This window comes from Budorcas taxicolor, chromosome 20, assembly GCF_023091745.1.
Source record: "Budorcas taxicolor isolate Tak-1 chromosome 20, Takin1.1, whole genome shotgun sequence".
NCBI classification, from domain to species: domain Eukaryota; kingdom Metazoa; phylum Chordata; class Mammalia; order Artiodactyla; family Bovidae; genus Budorcas; species Budorcas taxicolor.
In genome coordinates, this window is record NC_068929.1 from 21,815,401 (window position 1) to 21,830,652 (window position 15,252).

Genomic DNA, 15,252 nt, shown 5'->3' on the forward strand with positions numbered 1-15,252 from the left:
TGTTTCCTACCATCTTGTCAGTATGAAAGGAGAAGCGATATTTCAAAATAACTTGCTATATATGGCTTCTAATAGGACATAGTTAAGACTATGAACAGTCTGCCTTATTACTTTTTATGAAATGTTACTTCAACTTGTATTGAACTGATGAACAGGCATTGAATGATATTGGCAACCTTAAGTAAAATGTGAATTTTCATGAAAAAAAGTACAAGCAATGCTCAATTTCAAAATATATTCAGTGTCTCAGGGTTATTTGATAGTTGGCTGCTGGAAATTCAAACTCTGTCATACAAACCATGTAATATAGTTACATGGCATTGAGATTTTCAAGTCTGTCAATAAGCCTATCTAATAAAGAATCAGGTTCTGTGTTAAGTGTTTATGATATATAAATTAATAAGATATAATCCCTGTGCCATATAGCCCATAACAGACTCTGAAAGATGGATAAATAAGTAATTATAATACTGAACTCAAAGGCTTATATAAGTACACAAGGCAGTGTAGCTATATCAAGAAAGAAATGACTAGCTCTGAGTTAAGAAGCTGGGAGAAAAGCGGAAGAAAGCATTATACAATTTTGTTTTTAAATTTATTTATTTTTAACTCAAGGATACTTGCTTTACAGAATTTTGTTGTTTTCTGTCAAACATCAACACGAATCAGCCATAGGTGTACATATGTCCTCTCCCTCTTGAACCTCCCTCCCATCTCCCTCCCCATTCCAACCCTCTAGGTTGATATGGAGGCCCTGCTTAAGTTCCCTGAGGCAAACAGCAAATTCCCATTGGCTGTCTATTTTACATATGGTAATGTAAGTTTTCATGTTGCTCTCTCCATACATCTCACCCTATCCTCCCTTCTCCCCGTGTCCATAAATCTGTTCTCTCTGTTTGTTTCTCCATTGTTGCCTTGCAAATAAATTCATCAGTACCATCCTTCTCAGTTCAGTTCAGTCGCTCAGTAGTATCTGACTCTTTGTGACCCCATGAATCGCAGCACACCAGGCCTCCCTGTCCATCACCAACTCCCAGAGTTCACTCAGACTCACGTCCATTGAGTCAGTGATGCCATCCAGCCATCTCATCCTGTCATCCCCTTCTCCTCCTGCCCCCAATCCCTCTAGATTCCATATGTATGTGACAGTATACAACATTAATCTTTCTGACTTACTTCACTCTGTGTAATAGGCTCTAGGTTCATCTACCTCATTAGAACTGACTCAAATCTGTTCCTTTTTATGGCCGAGTAATATTCCATTGTGCATAGGCATCACAACTTTACCCATTCATCTGTCAACAGACTTCTAGGTTGCTTCCATGTTCTAGCTATTGCAAAGAGTGCTGCAATGATTTTAAAGGGCTTTTAAAATGAAATTAAGCATGAGCAGAAGAGCCCAGCTGATGGAAAAGAAGACATTCAACTTGGGAAACAGCAAGGAGTACCTTCGAAGGTAGGCTAGATATAGCAAATATAAAGAGGAAAGCTAGAAAGTTGGGCTGGGCATGAATCAGGAAGTTTAAATAGTATTTCAAGGAACTAGATTCTTTTGGTCAGAGCTTCTCAAGAAGTGAGCCTAAAACTGGATTCCTTTGCCTTCAAGGTGGCCTATAACTCCTAGTTATAGGATAGGAAGAAACTGTCAGTTTTTTAACATGGTTATATAATTTCCCTACCAATCAGCACCATATGGTTATATATGTACGTTTACTGTTGCTCTAGTTACGGCTACTGTCAATCTTCTAAATTTTAGCCATTTTCATACATGTGTGATGGCATCCCATTATGATGACGAGTGATGTTAAGTATCTTTCCGTATACTTAGTGGCTATTCTTGAATCTTATTAAAGCCAATTCAAGATTTTCACCCCATTTTTATTAGCTTTGTCTTCTATCATTGAGTTGAAGTGGTTTTTATACAGTCTGAATACAAGTCCTTTGCCAGATACATGTACTGGGATTATTTTCTCCCAGTCTGTTCATTTCTTCATGTTCTCTTTAGATTTTAACATTAGTTTTTAATTTGATTAGGTTCAATTTATCAGTGTTTCTTCTTATGATGGTGCTTGGTATCTCCTGTCTTTCCCAAAGTTGTGAAGATATCCCACTGATCTCTCCTTTTTCTATAATTTTATTTCACTTATTTCTGGCTGTGCCAGGTCTTTGCTGCTATGCAGGCTTTTCTCCAGTTTCAGCGAGTGGGGGCTACTCTTCATTGTGGTGCACATGTTTCTAATTGTGGTTTCTCTTGTTGTAGGGCACGGGCTTCAGCAGTTGCAGTTAATGGGCTCTAGAGCACAGGCTCAACAGTTGTGGCTCACTGGTTTAGCTGCTCTGTGGCATGTGGGATCTTCCCGGATCAGGGATCAAACCATGTCTCCTGTGTTGGCACACAGATTCTTTACCACTGAGACACCAGGGAAGCCCTCCATTATGTTTTCTTGTAGAAGCATTATAGTCTTAACATTTACATTTAGTTTAGGAGCCACACCTTTAATTAATATCTGTGTATGATGTGAGGTAGGGATCGAGTTCAGCTTTCCCATATGGATATTATTCTAGCATCACTTGTTATAAAGACTCTTCATTTCTATTGTGTTCCTTTGGTGCTACCGCTGAAAACCAGCTGGTTGTACACTATCTACTTTTAAACTCTCTATTCTTTTCCATTTATTTGTTTATATATCCTTACACCAGCACCATGCTGTCTTAATTATTATGGTTTTAGAGTAGTCTTAAAGTCAGTTCTCTAATTGTTAGAGCATAAGTTCTCTAATGAGAGCATAAGTCCTCTATTATTGTCTCCTTTTTCATGATTGCTTTCAGCTACTCTAGGCTCTGAATTTCCACAGGTATTTTAGAATCAGCATCTTGATTTCTACCAAAATAAGTCGAATGGGATTTTAACTGGATTTTTACTTGACTGAGTCTATACAGAAGTGGTTCACAAAGTATGGGGTCTGGATCAGCAGCATTAGTTAGCATCACTACGGAACTTGCTATAAATGCAAATATTCAGGGCTTACTCCAGACTTTGTGGATCAAAAACACTGGGGAAAAGGTTCTGCGATTTGTGTTATAATAAGACTTCTCTGTAACTGATTCATAACAAAGTGTTAAGAATTACTGCTGCGAATCAGTAGCTTTTGGGAGAACTAACATCTTAGCAATACTAAATATTCCAATCAATGAACAGATATATCTCCCCATTAATTCAGGTTCTTCCTTAATTTCTCTTACCAATGTTTTATAGTGTTAAGTCTACATGTCCTGCATATAGTTTGTTAAATTTATATCAGGGTATTTTATGCTTTCTGATGCTACTGTAAATGGTAATTTTAATTGCTACTGGCTACCTTCAGCCATGAGCCTGGCAGGCTATAGTCTATGGGGCTGCAAGAGAGTTGGAGATGACATAGTGACTAAATAACAAACCTTCTGCCATAGTCTATAGATGACATGGTGGAAGTCTATTTGGGGGTGGGAGTTCACTAACAGATTTGAAAAAAAGTAGATAACTCAAATTACTGGCAGCATCTTAAAAACAAACTAGTTTCAAAAGATATGTAAGAACAGGAGGTTGTTTCCAATGAACTGACCATACGCATTAAGCATGAGCATCTACAAAGATCAGAAAAAGGACACCAGACACAATGCTCTCCTGTAGTCTTGCCAAACACTTTACACATTCTTCACAAAAAGATCAAACATCAGTATCTAGCTGCTGGATCCAGCTGCCAATTTGGAAGACAGAGGAACAGGAGAACGTGTTGGATTATGCAGAGAACGTGTGCATGCGTGCTAAGTCACTTCAGTCTTGTCCAATTCTTTGAGACCCTTTGGACTGTAGCCCATCAGGCTCCTCTGTCATGGGATTCTCTAGGCAAGAAGACTGGAGTGGGTTGCCATGCCTTCTTCCAGGGGATCTTCCCAACCCAGGGATCAAACCTACATCTCTTATGTCTCCTGGATTGGTAGGCAGGTTCTTTACCACTCGTGCCACCTGGGAAGCCTACACAGAGAGCATAAGATTAGCAAAATCTAGACTGTGGCAAACTTTGGGTGGGTTTTTCAATAGATAAATCGGTCAGGAAATAAAAGGGATAGAGGAAGAATATATAAACTGAAAGAGACTTAAGTATGAAGTTTTTACAAAATAGGCAAGTCTAAACTATAGTGTACATTTGGCTGAGAAGAAAGATTATTTAAACATGTGAGGAAACAATTACTACAAAAGTCAGGGTTCCAGGTTGCTTTTGTGGGTAGAAAGGAGGTTGTATTGAGATGGGGCATATGAGTAGCTGGCAAAGTTATATTTCTTGATCTGGGTGGAATTTGCTTTATAATAACCTATTAAACAACCCCATTTAATTCTTGTGGTTTTCTGTATACATGCCTTATTTTTATTGTAAATAGGTTTTTCCTCTCCCTTAAGATGATATATGTAGAATCTGGGATTGAAAAGTTTGTAAGTTCTCACAGTAGAATGGTGTTTGGTGATGATATGCACTAAGGTGTGGTTATGGAAGTGGTTGTTCTTTGAGCTAGGGATATAGGTGAGGACAAAGTCAAAGAACTAAATGGCTAAAAACTTGGAAAGACAGTAACAGAAAAAAACTGGAAGTCTGGTTCTAATCGCTGCCATCAGTGTGGGAGAGTGCCCTGGACATTAGCAAAGATAAAAAATGATGAATAGGTTGAAAGAAATCTACTTAGATTGCAAAGGTACTACACTCTCCTAGGCCCACAAAATGGAAGAATATTTTAGAAATGATAGGGGCAAGGTCCTACTTTCTTTCTATGCATTGTAGGAAAATGAGCACACTCCAAGGAAAGAAGAGTCTCACTATCTTTTAGACACAGGTAGATTTTAGTAGAGGTTCTGTGGTAGAGAAAGTTCCTAGAACAATATTAAATGTGAACAGTAATTTGCTACTAAAAAATGGAAATTCCTGAAACACAATGGAACGGATCAGGAGGGAGAGAAGAGGATGTGCGTGTGTGTGTATTGGGGGCCCACAGACATGGGGGCTCTTCTGTATAAAGAACACTGCAACTAACAGTTTATTTGAAAAGAGGAAACAGAAGGCTCCTTTTCAGATATTTGAGAATGTGAGCACCATGGACAGAATGACCTGGTCTCACTGTTTTAACTGGAGCTTGTCTGAGATGATGGGATTACCTAACATGTACAGGAGTGGTGACTTAGGCCTGATAATTGCAGTTACTTCCATCTAATCACTTTACATGTATCAATGTTTCTATGAAAGAAGGCTTCCAAAGTCCTGAGGATAGAAGAAGCGCCCTTTTCTGTAAGAACAGTAGCTCTTATTATAGCCAACACAAGAAGGGATATAATAAGCCCTTACCACTGGAAACCACAGAAGATACTTCTGCATCCTGGATCACATTGATTTTTTTTCCTACTTTTATTCCAAGGTCCACTGGATACTAGAAAACAGAGTCTGAGAAGCGTAGGACAAGGGCAAGATGGAAGCAACATATACAGCTAAAAATAGGTTTAGTAATATGCTCACTTAGACCTTGGTCAGACAAACACTGATAGGGTCAGTCCAGGAGGAATGGAACAGTAAAGATAGGTATGTTAATTTACAGGTTATCCTAAACTCTTCCTTGGAGTATCCACCTCTTAAAAAGTGTGGCCTGAGTACTGGAACTCATTTATGTTGTCAACAGGGTTTGTGGTAGGAAGGGAAAAGAAGAATCCTCGATAGTAAAAGAAAAGGAATAGACAGTATATAAATTAATTTGAAAACTTCCCTTCTATGAAATACATTTATGTCTTACAAACATTTTGCTACTGTTTTAAAATAAAAATTATGAAGTAATTGTTTTAAAATTATGAAATAACCTTTTTTTTCTTTTTAAAAAATCTATTTTCAATTGAAGGATAATTGCTTTACAATATTATGCTGGTTTCTGCCACTGAAATAACCATGTTTTAAAAACACAAATACCACAGCTTTGCTATGTTTTTCATTCTGCATACCACCAAAATTATGCTTCTAAAGCTTTTATTTTGGCTGCTCCATGTAGCTTGCAGGATCTTAGTTCACCAATCAGGAACAGAACCCAGGCCTAGACCACCAGGTAATTTCCTATGTTTCTAAAGTTTTAAATACAAATTCAAGTATTAGTTACTGAGTGCTACATATTACCTGTTAATTGTATATTTTAAAGTTTATTCAGCTACCTGATGGCATTAAAATTATGAACAGCATGATTTGGACAGGACCAAGAGATTTAGTGTTTCTCAACTCTTCCACCAAAGCATCCATATCAGAACAGAGAACTCCCAGAGGCCAGGGAAATGTTCTGATGCAAGCCGCTGTAACTCCAAACATCCTCTAAAGTATTTTTATCTTGTTTTAAATTTTTATCACTTCATTTAAAATTTTATATAAATTTTATGTTATATTCCATGATTTGTACATTTATTATAAATATGTTTGAAATTATTTTCTATGGAGTAAAATTAACATTTTGGAGAGGTGGCATCACATATGTTTTAGAGGTTTCACGTATCTCTGAGAGTACAAACTCTCAACTGAGAAGCACAGCATTACAGACACATATCTGAATATTTTCCTTGTGTATTCTTACCTCCATAGTATGTATTCTTACCTCCATAGTAGGCGGAGTCTTTCTTGTTTTTCTGATCCAAGCTAGAAAGAAAAATAATAACTAAATATAAGTTATCTATAAGCTGCACAAACATTTTATTTACCCACGCATGAAACAAATATGTATTAAGCACCTGCTATATATTGTTTCAGGGCTTCCCAGGTGGCGCTAGTGGTAAAGAACCCGCCTGCCAAGGCAGCAGTCGTAAGAGACATGGCTTCGAGCCTTGAATCGGGGAGATCCCCTGGAGCAGGGCACGGCAGCCCACTCCAGTATTCTTGCCTGGAGAACCCCATGGAAAGAGGAGCCTGGCAGGCTGCTGTCCACAGGGTCACAGAGTCAGACATGATTGAAGCAACTTAGCACGCACGCATGTTTTAGGCACTAGAGATACAATAGGGAACCAAACATGTGTTCCCTCCTCTTCTGGAGCATATATACTCGTGAAGGGGCCACAGAAAAGAATCAGCAAAACACATGTCAGGTAATGATCTGCATCATAAGAAATACTTGAGTGTGGGGAGAGTGTAGAGGGGATAGTTTCATAACTAAAATCATACCTCATAAGCATCTGAATTCAATTTAGTGTATATAATGGCATACCGGCCAAATGATAAGGCAGTAAACTACAAGGCAACATTAAACTTATCCTGGCAATGTTAACCAATTATTGCTCGACATATAAAAGAATGGATGGAGAAAAGTTTTCATTTTCAGAGACTTCTCTTCTAATCTGTTCTAGCAAGCAGTCTATCTCCTATGGTTGGTGTAACAGGCCTTAAGCTCCAACACTTGGGAGATGAGATGCACAGCAGAAAGAGTTCATGCTTGTTAAGTTCCTACTGGACACTGGGTACTGCTAATGCAGTGCTTACATGCGTTATAGCAACGGGAAGGGAGTGGAGGCAGCTGCCTCTGAGGAAGCGTGTCAGAATCACATGAAGACATGTAATACAGTGCTTAGGAGAGCAGAGGTAGAATTTTGGGGTTCAAATCCCCACTTAAGTACTTACTAGCTGTGTAACCTGAGGCAAATTATTTAATTTTCTAGACATCAGATTCCTTATCTATAAAATTACAATACTAGTGTCTACATTTTAGGGTTATTGCGAAAGTTATATGAAATAATATATATAAATTCTTAGCTCACAGTCTGACATACAGTAAACATAAAAGTCTAAGTTTTTGCTATTTTTCAACAAACCTGTATTTTTTTTTCTTAACAGACTCCAAAAAACAAAGATCAATAAAACTTGCTTGACTTATGAGAACATATACTGATATACTGCAAGGAATATGGCCTTTGAAACGTAGAAACTATTTTATTACTTTCGTTGGTTCAATCTTCATTACAAATTGTGAAGTATGCTTATTTTATAGAAAAATTAACTAACTTTCCCAAGTTTACACATTAAGTAGTAATGCTGGAATTTGAATCCAGATCTGACCCTGTCTCTGGCCGCAAAAACCATCCATGCTCTACCAAGCAGGTTCTCAAAGTTTATAAACAACAAGCAAGGAACACTAAACTAGGAAGAGGAATAGGTCACAACACGAACTACATGTCAGAAAAATAAGCATTATTAACCCCATTTTACAGATTGGGAAGCTGAGGTTCAAGAAGATCAAGCAACTTGCCAAAACTCACATATCTGGCAGGTAACAGACTGAGAATCAAATGCTAGTTTAACTGGCTCTAAAATCAGCTCTGTCCATTCACCAGCCACCTTCCCTTCTGACGGGTTAGCTCCACTAGCCTGTCTGGACCAAGTAATAGCAGCAGCACCCATTCTCATGACAAGCCCAGTAGTGAATGACTGTGAGGGAGGAAAGAGCAGCATTCAGTTGTGGGCCTGTGACTGGTCATTTCTCCCTGTTCTGTTCATGCTGGCACTAACCCCATACATGTATTTTCAATACAGTACCCAGTGTTTTGCCTTCTCTATCTATTCCTGTTTCTGAACTCCTATCCCTGTTGCCATCATCTGCATTCTCTTCTTTTTGGCTTCCAGCTCTATTTAGTTCATTTTTAGCCACAACTTGCACAGATTTTACATTCCTTTCTAGGCTGGAAGTTTGTCAAGGGCAGAATGTATCCATGGGAGATTTGTTTGTCTACCACCTAAATGCTTCGAAAGAGTAGGTACTTAAATACAGTTGTTGAATGAGTACTTCCACTATAAAAATATTCACTGTAATAGGATTTTGACCTGTATTAAAAAAAAAAATCCAGCTTAGCAATATCAAGATTCTTCTGCACAATCAAGGAAATAAGTAAGCTATGGAATTTTTCAACTGCCTCTTTATGGTCAAAATATTGTCTATATTTATGGGCACTTTCTCCCTAGCAGAGACTGCTTTTAAAATAATTCACTATGAGCCATGTACCTTAAAAATGTTTTAAGCAATAAATATTCAGTTCTGATTAAGATTAGAAAGTTAATTCAGAAAAATCAACTGCTGGAGGGGGGCACTGACAAACTATAGACTACAAGCAAAATTGTAACACGTGGCTTGCTTTTTGTTTTTTATTTTAAAGGCTGAAAAAATAAAAAAAAAAGAAGAATATTTCATGACATATGAAAATTACACAGAATTCAAATTTCAGTGTCTGTAAATAAGCTTTTACTGGAACACAGTCATACTTATTTACATATCTATTATAACTTGTGCTACAGTGGCAGAGATGAGTAAGCTGTAACAAAGACCATACGGCCTGCAAAGTCTAAACTATTTAGCATCTGGCCCTTTAAGGAAAAGTTTGTCAACTTCTGTGCTAGGGCTACCATTAAATATAATCCTTTTAGCAACAATTATATATCTTGATTTTAAAACACTCATGTATTATCGAAAATAAAAGTCATTATTATTACACTTTTTTCACTTTGCTGTATACCTGCATCTAACACAATATTGTAAATCAACTACACTCCAATAAACATAAAAACAAACAAACAAAAAAAAAACCTGAAAAAACGATTACACTTTTTACCTGATTGCTATGTATTCTAGAGTCTGTGAACCCTAGCACTGACATTAGATCATCCAAAAAAGTATAATCGCACAATAACACACTGTCACTATGAGAAAAACAACAATTTGTCTTACTGATAAGTCTATCAAACAGAATTTTCAATTTTTGTTTTCAGAGGGTTGAGAAAAGAAAAACTATTTCAGTAGAATCCAAATCCAAATCCAAATCCAAAATTTTCTAAAGATTTGTTTGTTTATTTATGGCTGCACCGGGCTTCATGGCTGCACGCGGGCTTTCTCTAGTTAGGGGCTACTCTCTAGTTGTGATGTGCAAGCTTCTCATTGTGCGGGCTTCTCGGTTGCTGAGCACAGGCTCTAGGTGCACGGGCTTCAGGAGCTGTGGCTCGCAGGCTCTAGAGTGCTAGCTTAGTAGCTGTGGTGCACAGGCTTAGTTGTCCTGTGACATGTGGGAATCCTCCAGGAACAGGGATTAAACCTGTGTCCCCAGCATAAGCAAGTGGATTCTTAACTACTGGATCACCTGGGAACCCTCAAATAACTTTTTTTTAATTCCAAGGTAGATGAATAGGTTGAAGAAACTCTGATACGTGTTTTTCTAAACTCTATTGGTTTTGTATAAGTTTATAAAATTCATTCGTAGATATAATATTAAGTATTAAGGTAATATATTAATACAACCTAGACTATTCATTCTCATCAGACACTCTTCTCTAAGGCAAGATATCAGGGCTTCCTTTAATTTTGTTTAAATGGTTCAAGGAAAAGAGATTTTTATTTAGATAGATACATGCAATTTCTGAAATAAATAATCCTACAATATTTATAATTCTACAATAACCAGATACTTGAAATGTCTTCTTGAGATGATGGTTGATGCCTGTTCAGTGTTATGTATCCAATAAAAGTTACAGCTGGAAATTTTCAATGTTATCACTCATTTATATAATCATCCCTAGTTTCCCCATCACTACATACAGCAAAGGAAATGTCTTGCTGAAGGCTGGCAAAGGTTATAAGGAGGAAGGAACAGAAATAAGCACTAATATCAAATCATTACATTTCTTTTTTTTAAACTCAGAACAATCTGGAACTGAACCTCTATTCAATTACAAATTATATAATGATTTTGCCATTGCTAATTATATTTGTATGATGGATTCTGTATCAGTCTTCATTATAATGTAACTATTGTTTGAACAGAATATAGCAAGTTAACTGGACAGCTTATGCCTTAAGATCCTAGCATTCTTCCACCAATGTTCATTTGCATTCTCATCAGTATGCATGAGGTTTTCACTGAACCTTAATACTCTTATTGGAATATAACACACTATAATGAGTGTAAAAGTGAACATGCAAGTTGAAGTTCCCATTAACCACTAAAAAAGACTAGAAGATGCAGGTAGGAAAATACTTCACGAGGCATACCTTCTTCAAAATTCGGTAAGAACTGAAAATGGCTAATACACTTTTAGAAGTAGTATCAACAGGGGTTGAGGTAAATGAGACATTTATCAGTAGATTCAGCAAGTGACTATTCAGAACGAAATTATAGGCTGACACACAGTAAAGAACATATAAAAAAAATCTGTATAAACTGTATTAAAAAAAAGAAAAAAAAGACATTTTTAACTACGAAAACTCTTCAAATAATATATTATGAAATGAGTTATTTTCTAATTATTGACTCTAAAAAATTTCTTAAGGATGTTACTAGATTTAGTTGGCATAATTAAGTTACAAATTTTGTGATGTTCATGGCTATTATTGTTCTTTTTCCTTAATCAACTTTACTGAGGTATAATTTATGTACAATATATAGTAAAACCATTTTAAGTGTGTAATTCCATGAGTTCTGACAAATGTATACAACTGTGTGACTAGCACCACAATCAGCGTATAGAATATTTCCATCACCCTAAAAGTTCCCAAGTGTCTGACTACATGCAAACACCCACCTTAACTCACCCATAGCCCCCAACAAGTGGTGCTTTCTGTCACTGCTGATTACCTTTGCTTATCTACGATTTCATTTAAGTGGAATCTTATCTTATATACTCTTTTGTACTCAACATACTGTTCCTTTGTTACTGTATACAGAAAACAGACTCCGAAGGTAGCCTGACAACCCCTGCCACTCGGTGATCATGTCTCTGTATGATCTCTTCCCCTTGAGTGAGCTCAGAACCTGACTTATTTCTAACTATGAAAATATGGCAAAGGTTATGGGATGCACATGCTTGTATGATGATGTTACATAAAATACAGCAATCTTTCTTGTTGAAATCTCTCTTTCCCTCACTGGCTGTAAGGAAAAAAAAAGTCATGCTGGGGAATATCATGTGGCAGTAACTGCTGGTGACCTCTGGGAGGTTATGGTGGTGTCTGGCCAATATCAAGCAAAAACCTGTTTCTCACAGCCCTGCAGCCATGAGAAACTGGATGCTGCCAACAACTCCACCTGTGCAAAAGTGGGTCCTTCCACACTCAAACATCCAGATGAGAATGTGAGACAGGCTGGGACCTGTGATCCTCTGTTGCAGTGCTTGCCCTTGGACAAATGTCTCCTCCAGCAACAAAATACAAAGAAACTATGAGGGACTAAAAATAACTGTGCATGCACAGTTGGGGAAAATTATGAACAAGGCATAAAAAGACCAGAAGAAAGAGTGGGAGCTATTGTTTAACAGAAGATGAAAAGAGTTATGGAAATGGATGGTGGTGACAGCTCTACAACAAAGTGAATGTATTTAGTACGACTCAACTGTACGCTTAAAAATGATTAAGATAGGAAGCTTTATGCTGTACATATTTTACACAATTAAAAAATAGCGTTGCAAAAACTGACTATCCATATCCATGTCCAAACTGACTGATATCTACACCAGGCACAAAATATAATTCAAAATGAATCAGAGCTATAAATGTAAAACCACCAACTCTAAAACTTCTAGAAGAAATCACCAAAGAAAATATTTGTGAGCTTGGGTTAGGCAAAAATTTCCTATGTACAACACCAAAAGCATGATGAGGCATTAAAAAAAAAAGATTAAAAATCTGATTTCATTAAAATCAACAATGTGTCCTCTTCAAGCAGCAAAGGGAAGAGAACGAAAACACAGACTGGGAAAAAATACTTGCAAATCACATGTGTGGTAAAGACTTGTAAAGAGGACATATGAGAAATTCTTAAAAGGAAACAAATAGGGGAAAAAAGCCAACCAAATAAGGCATAGCTGGGCAAAAAGAAGAAGATATACAGATGGCACAGCAGCTCCACTTAACAATTGCTATCAAGTGTAAATGACCCCAATGTCTTTCAGCTGGTGACTAGATTAAACAAACTGGTATATCAACATGATATAATTCTACTCAGCAATAAAAAGGAATAAACCACTGATTCACACAAGAACAAATGAATCTCAAATGCATTAAGCTCACTGAAAGAAAGCTGTCTTCCGCTTCTACCCAAGATGGAACAACAGGGACAAATGATATGAAACAGCAATTTTCAAGACAGTGGATATCGAGTAATAAATGCAGTGGTCCCTGGGAATGTAAAACAAACAAGAATTACCCTTACAATTGCCGCAGCTTAATGCTCTGACAGTTTCTAGGCTGTGGCAACAGGGAGGGGATCCAGCCAAAACCTATCAGACCACCTAAATTATGGAGATGAGGCTGAGAGTCCAGGGAGAGCCGGCGGTGGCGGGGGTGGGTGGGTTAAATTCACAGGACAGACTACCAGACAGGAAACTGCTAGCAAGAGCACACTCCGGATGGAGTTAGCAGAAGACCGAGTATTTAGCAGAGCACTGGTCAGTTCAGGTGCGTGAGCAACTCTGGACGTCAGAAGAGAGCCACGTGAAAGGATCAGAAGGAACAGAACTCAGGATTTGCACAGGGTCAAGAGCAATGTCAATTCCCACCACCCAGAGTGGAAAACCTCATTATCGACGCGGCAGAGTAGTGCACTGAGAAACAATTTGCATCAACAGTGCAGAATTATTAGTTGTAGATGAAACTATGCTCTAGTCCCATCTAACAAATCTTAAAAGTCAGCCCTGAAAGGATCAACCTGTTTCCCAGTAACTGTCTCAGAACAAAGCTCAAATATACATATATATATACACATATGAACACAGAAATATCCACTATCCAATTAGGCAAAAATTTTAAATGTCTGACATCCAATCAGATATTGCCGAGCAAACAAAGAAGCAGAAAAACACTTTCCATACTGAGGAGAAAAAAAAAAACTAACTTACCCAAACCAACTGAAAACAGATACAGATGGTAGAATTAGAAGAAAAGAACATTAAAACAGTTACAACAGCACCCCATATGCTCACAAAGCTAAGGGAAAGTTTGAACATGTTAAGCAGAGACCTGGAAGATATAAAACAGACCCATATCAAACTGGTAGAGATGAAAACTACAATGCCAATGTGAAAAATACTCTGGATGGATTAATAGTTATTTGACATTGTGAAGGAAAAGATCAGTGAACTTGAAGACACAGGAAGAGAAACTATACAAACTCAAAGAGGAAAAAGTTTCTACAAGTAAAAAGAACATCTGGGAGCTGTGACACACCTTCAAGCAGCTTAACACTGTGAGTGGAGGACCTGAAAGAGAGGACAAAGCAGGACCCAGGAAAAAATGCTTGAAGAAATGGTGGCCAAAATTTTTCTAAATTTGATGGAAACCAAATCAGTAGGTCTAAGAAGCTCAAGAAACATCAAGCACAAGAGACTATATTACGGTACATCATAATCAAATTGCTCCAAACCAGTTAAAAAAAGAAAAACTTTAAATCAGCTACAGGAAAAAATACATATCACATACATACGAATAAAGATAAGCATGACAACAGATTTCTCAACAGAAACTTCCAAGTAAGGTAGAATATGTTAAAACTACAGAAAGCAAAGCAGCTATCAACCTAAAATGTTACATGCAGAGAAATATCTTTAAAACATCTTTAAAAATGTATCTCAGACATGCAAAAGTTGAAAGAGTTCAATGCCAGTAGACTCACATTTAAAGAAATGTTAAAGGAAGTCTTATAGACTAAAAGAAAATAATTCCAGATGGAAATCTGCATCTCCAAACAGGACTGAAGAACATTAGAAATGCTAACAATATGGATAAATGTTATATTTCTCTTATTAATTAAACATCTCTAAATGCTAGCTCACTGTTTCAATAAAAATAATGGAGACTGTAGATTATAACATATGTAGAACTAAAATACATGACAGTAACAGAGATGTTAGAAAGAAAAAATGGTTGTATACTTCTATAAGGTTCTTGTACTCTGTATGAAATAGAATCACTACATAAAGAAAGACTCTGATACGTTGAAGATGGTAGTCTACAAATCCTGAAGCAGCCTCTAAAATAAGAAATCAAAGAAATATAGCTGATAATCCACAAAGGGAAATACAACTGAATCATAAAAAAGCCTCAGAACTAGAAGGGGGGAAAGATCATGATGGTGGAACAGAATACTGTGGAGCTTACCTCCTCCAACAAATACATCAAACACATCTGCACATGGAACAATTCTCATAGAATACTTACTGAACAGGGTCAGAAGATCTTGCA

The 15,252-nt window shown here is 37.1% G+C and overlaps 1 protein-coding gene across 1 annotated transcript in view; it reads right to left on the minus strand.

Annotated features, from left to right (window-relative positions):
- The window catches only part of NDUFAF2 (NADH:ubiquinone oxidoreductase complex assembly factor 2), a 174,763-nt gene that overhangs the window by 43,628 nt on the left and 115,883 nt on the right, over positions 1-15,252 (minus strand). Inside the window, exon 3 of the mRNA XM_052658972.1 lies at positions 6,649-6,689. Within this exon, the coding sequence (XP_052514932.1) occupies positions 6,649-6,689 (41 nt within the window). The remainder of the gene's footprint in view (positions 1-6,648; positions 6,690-15,252) is intronic.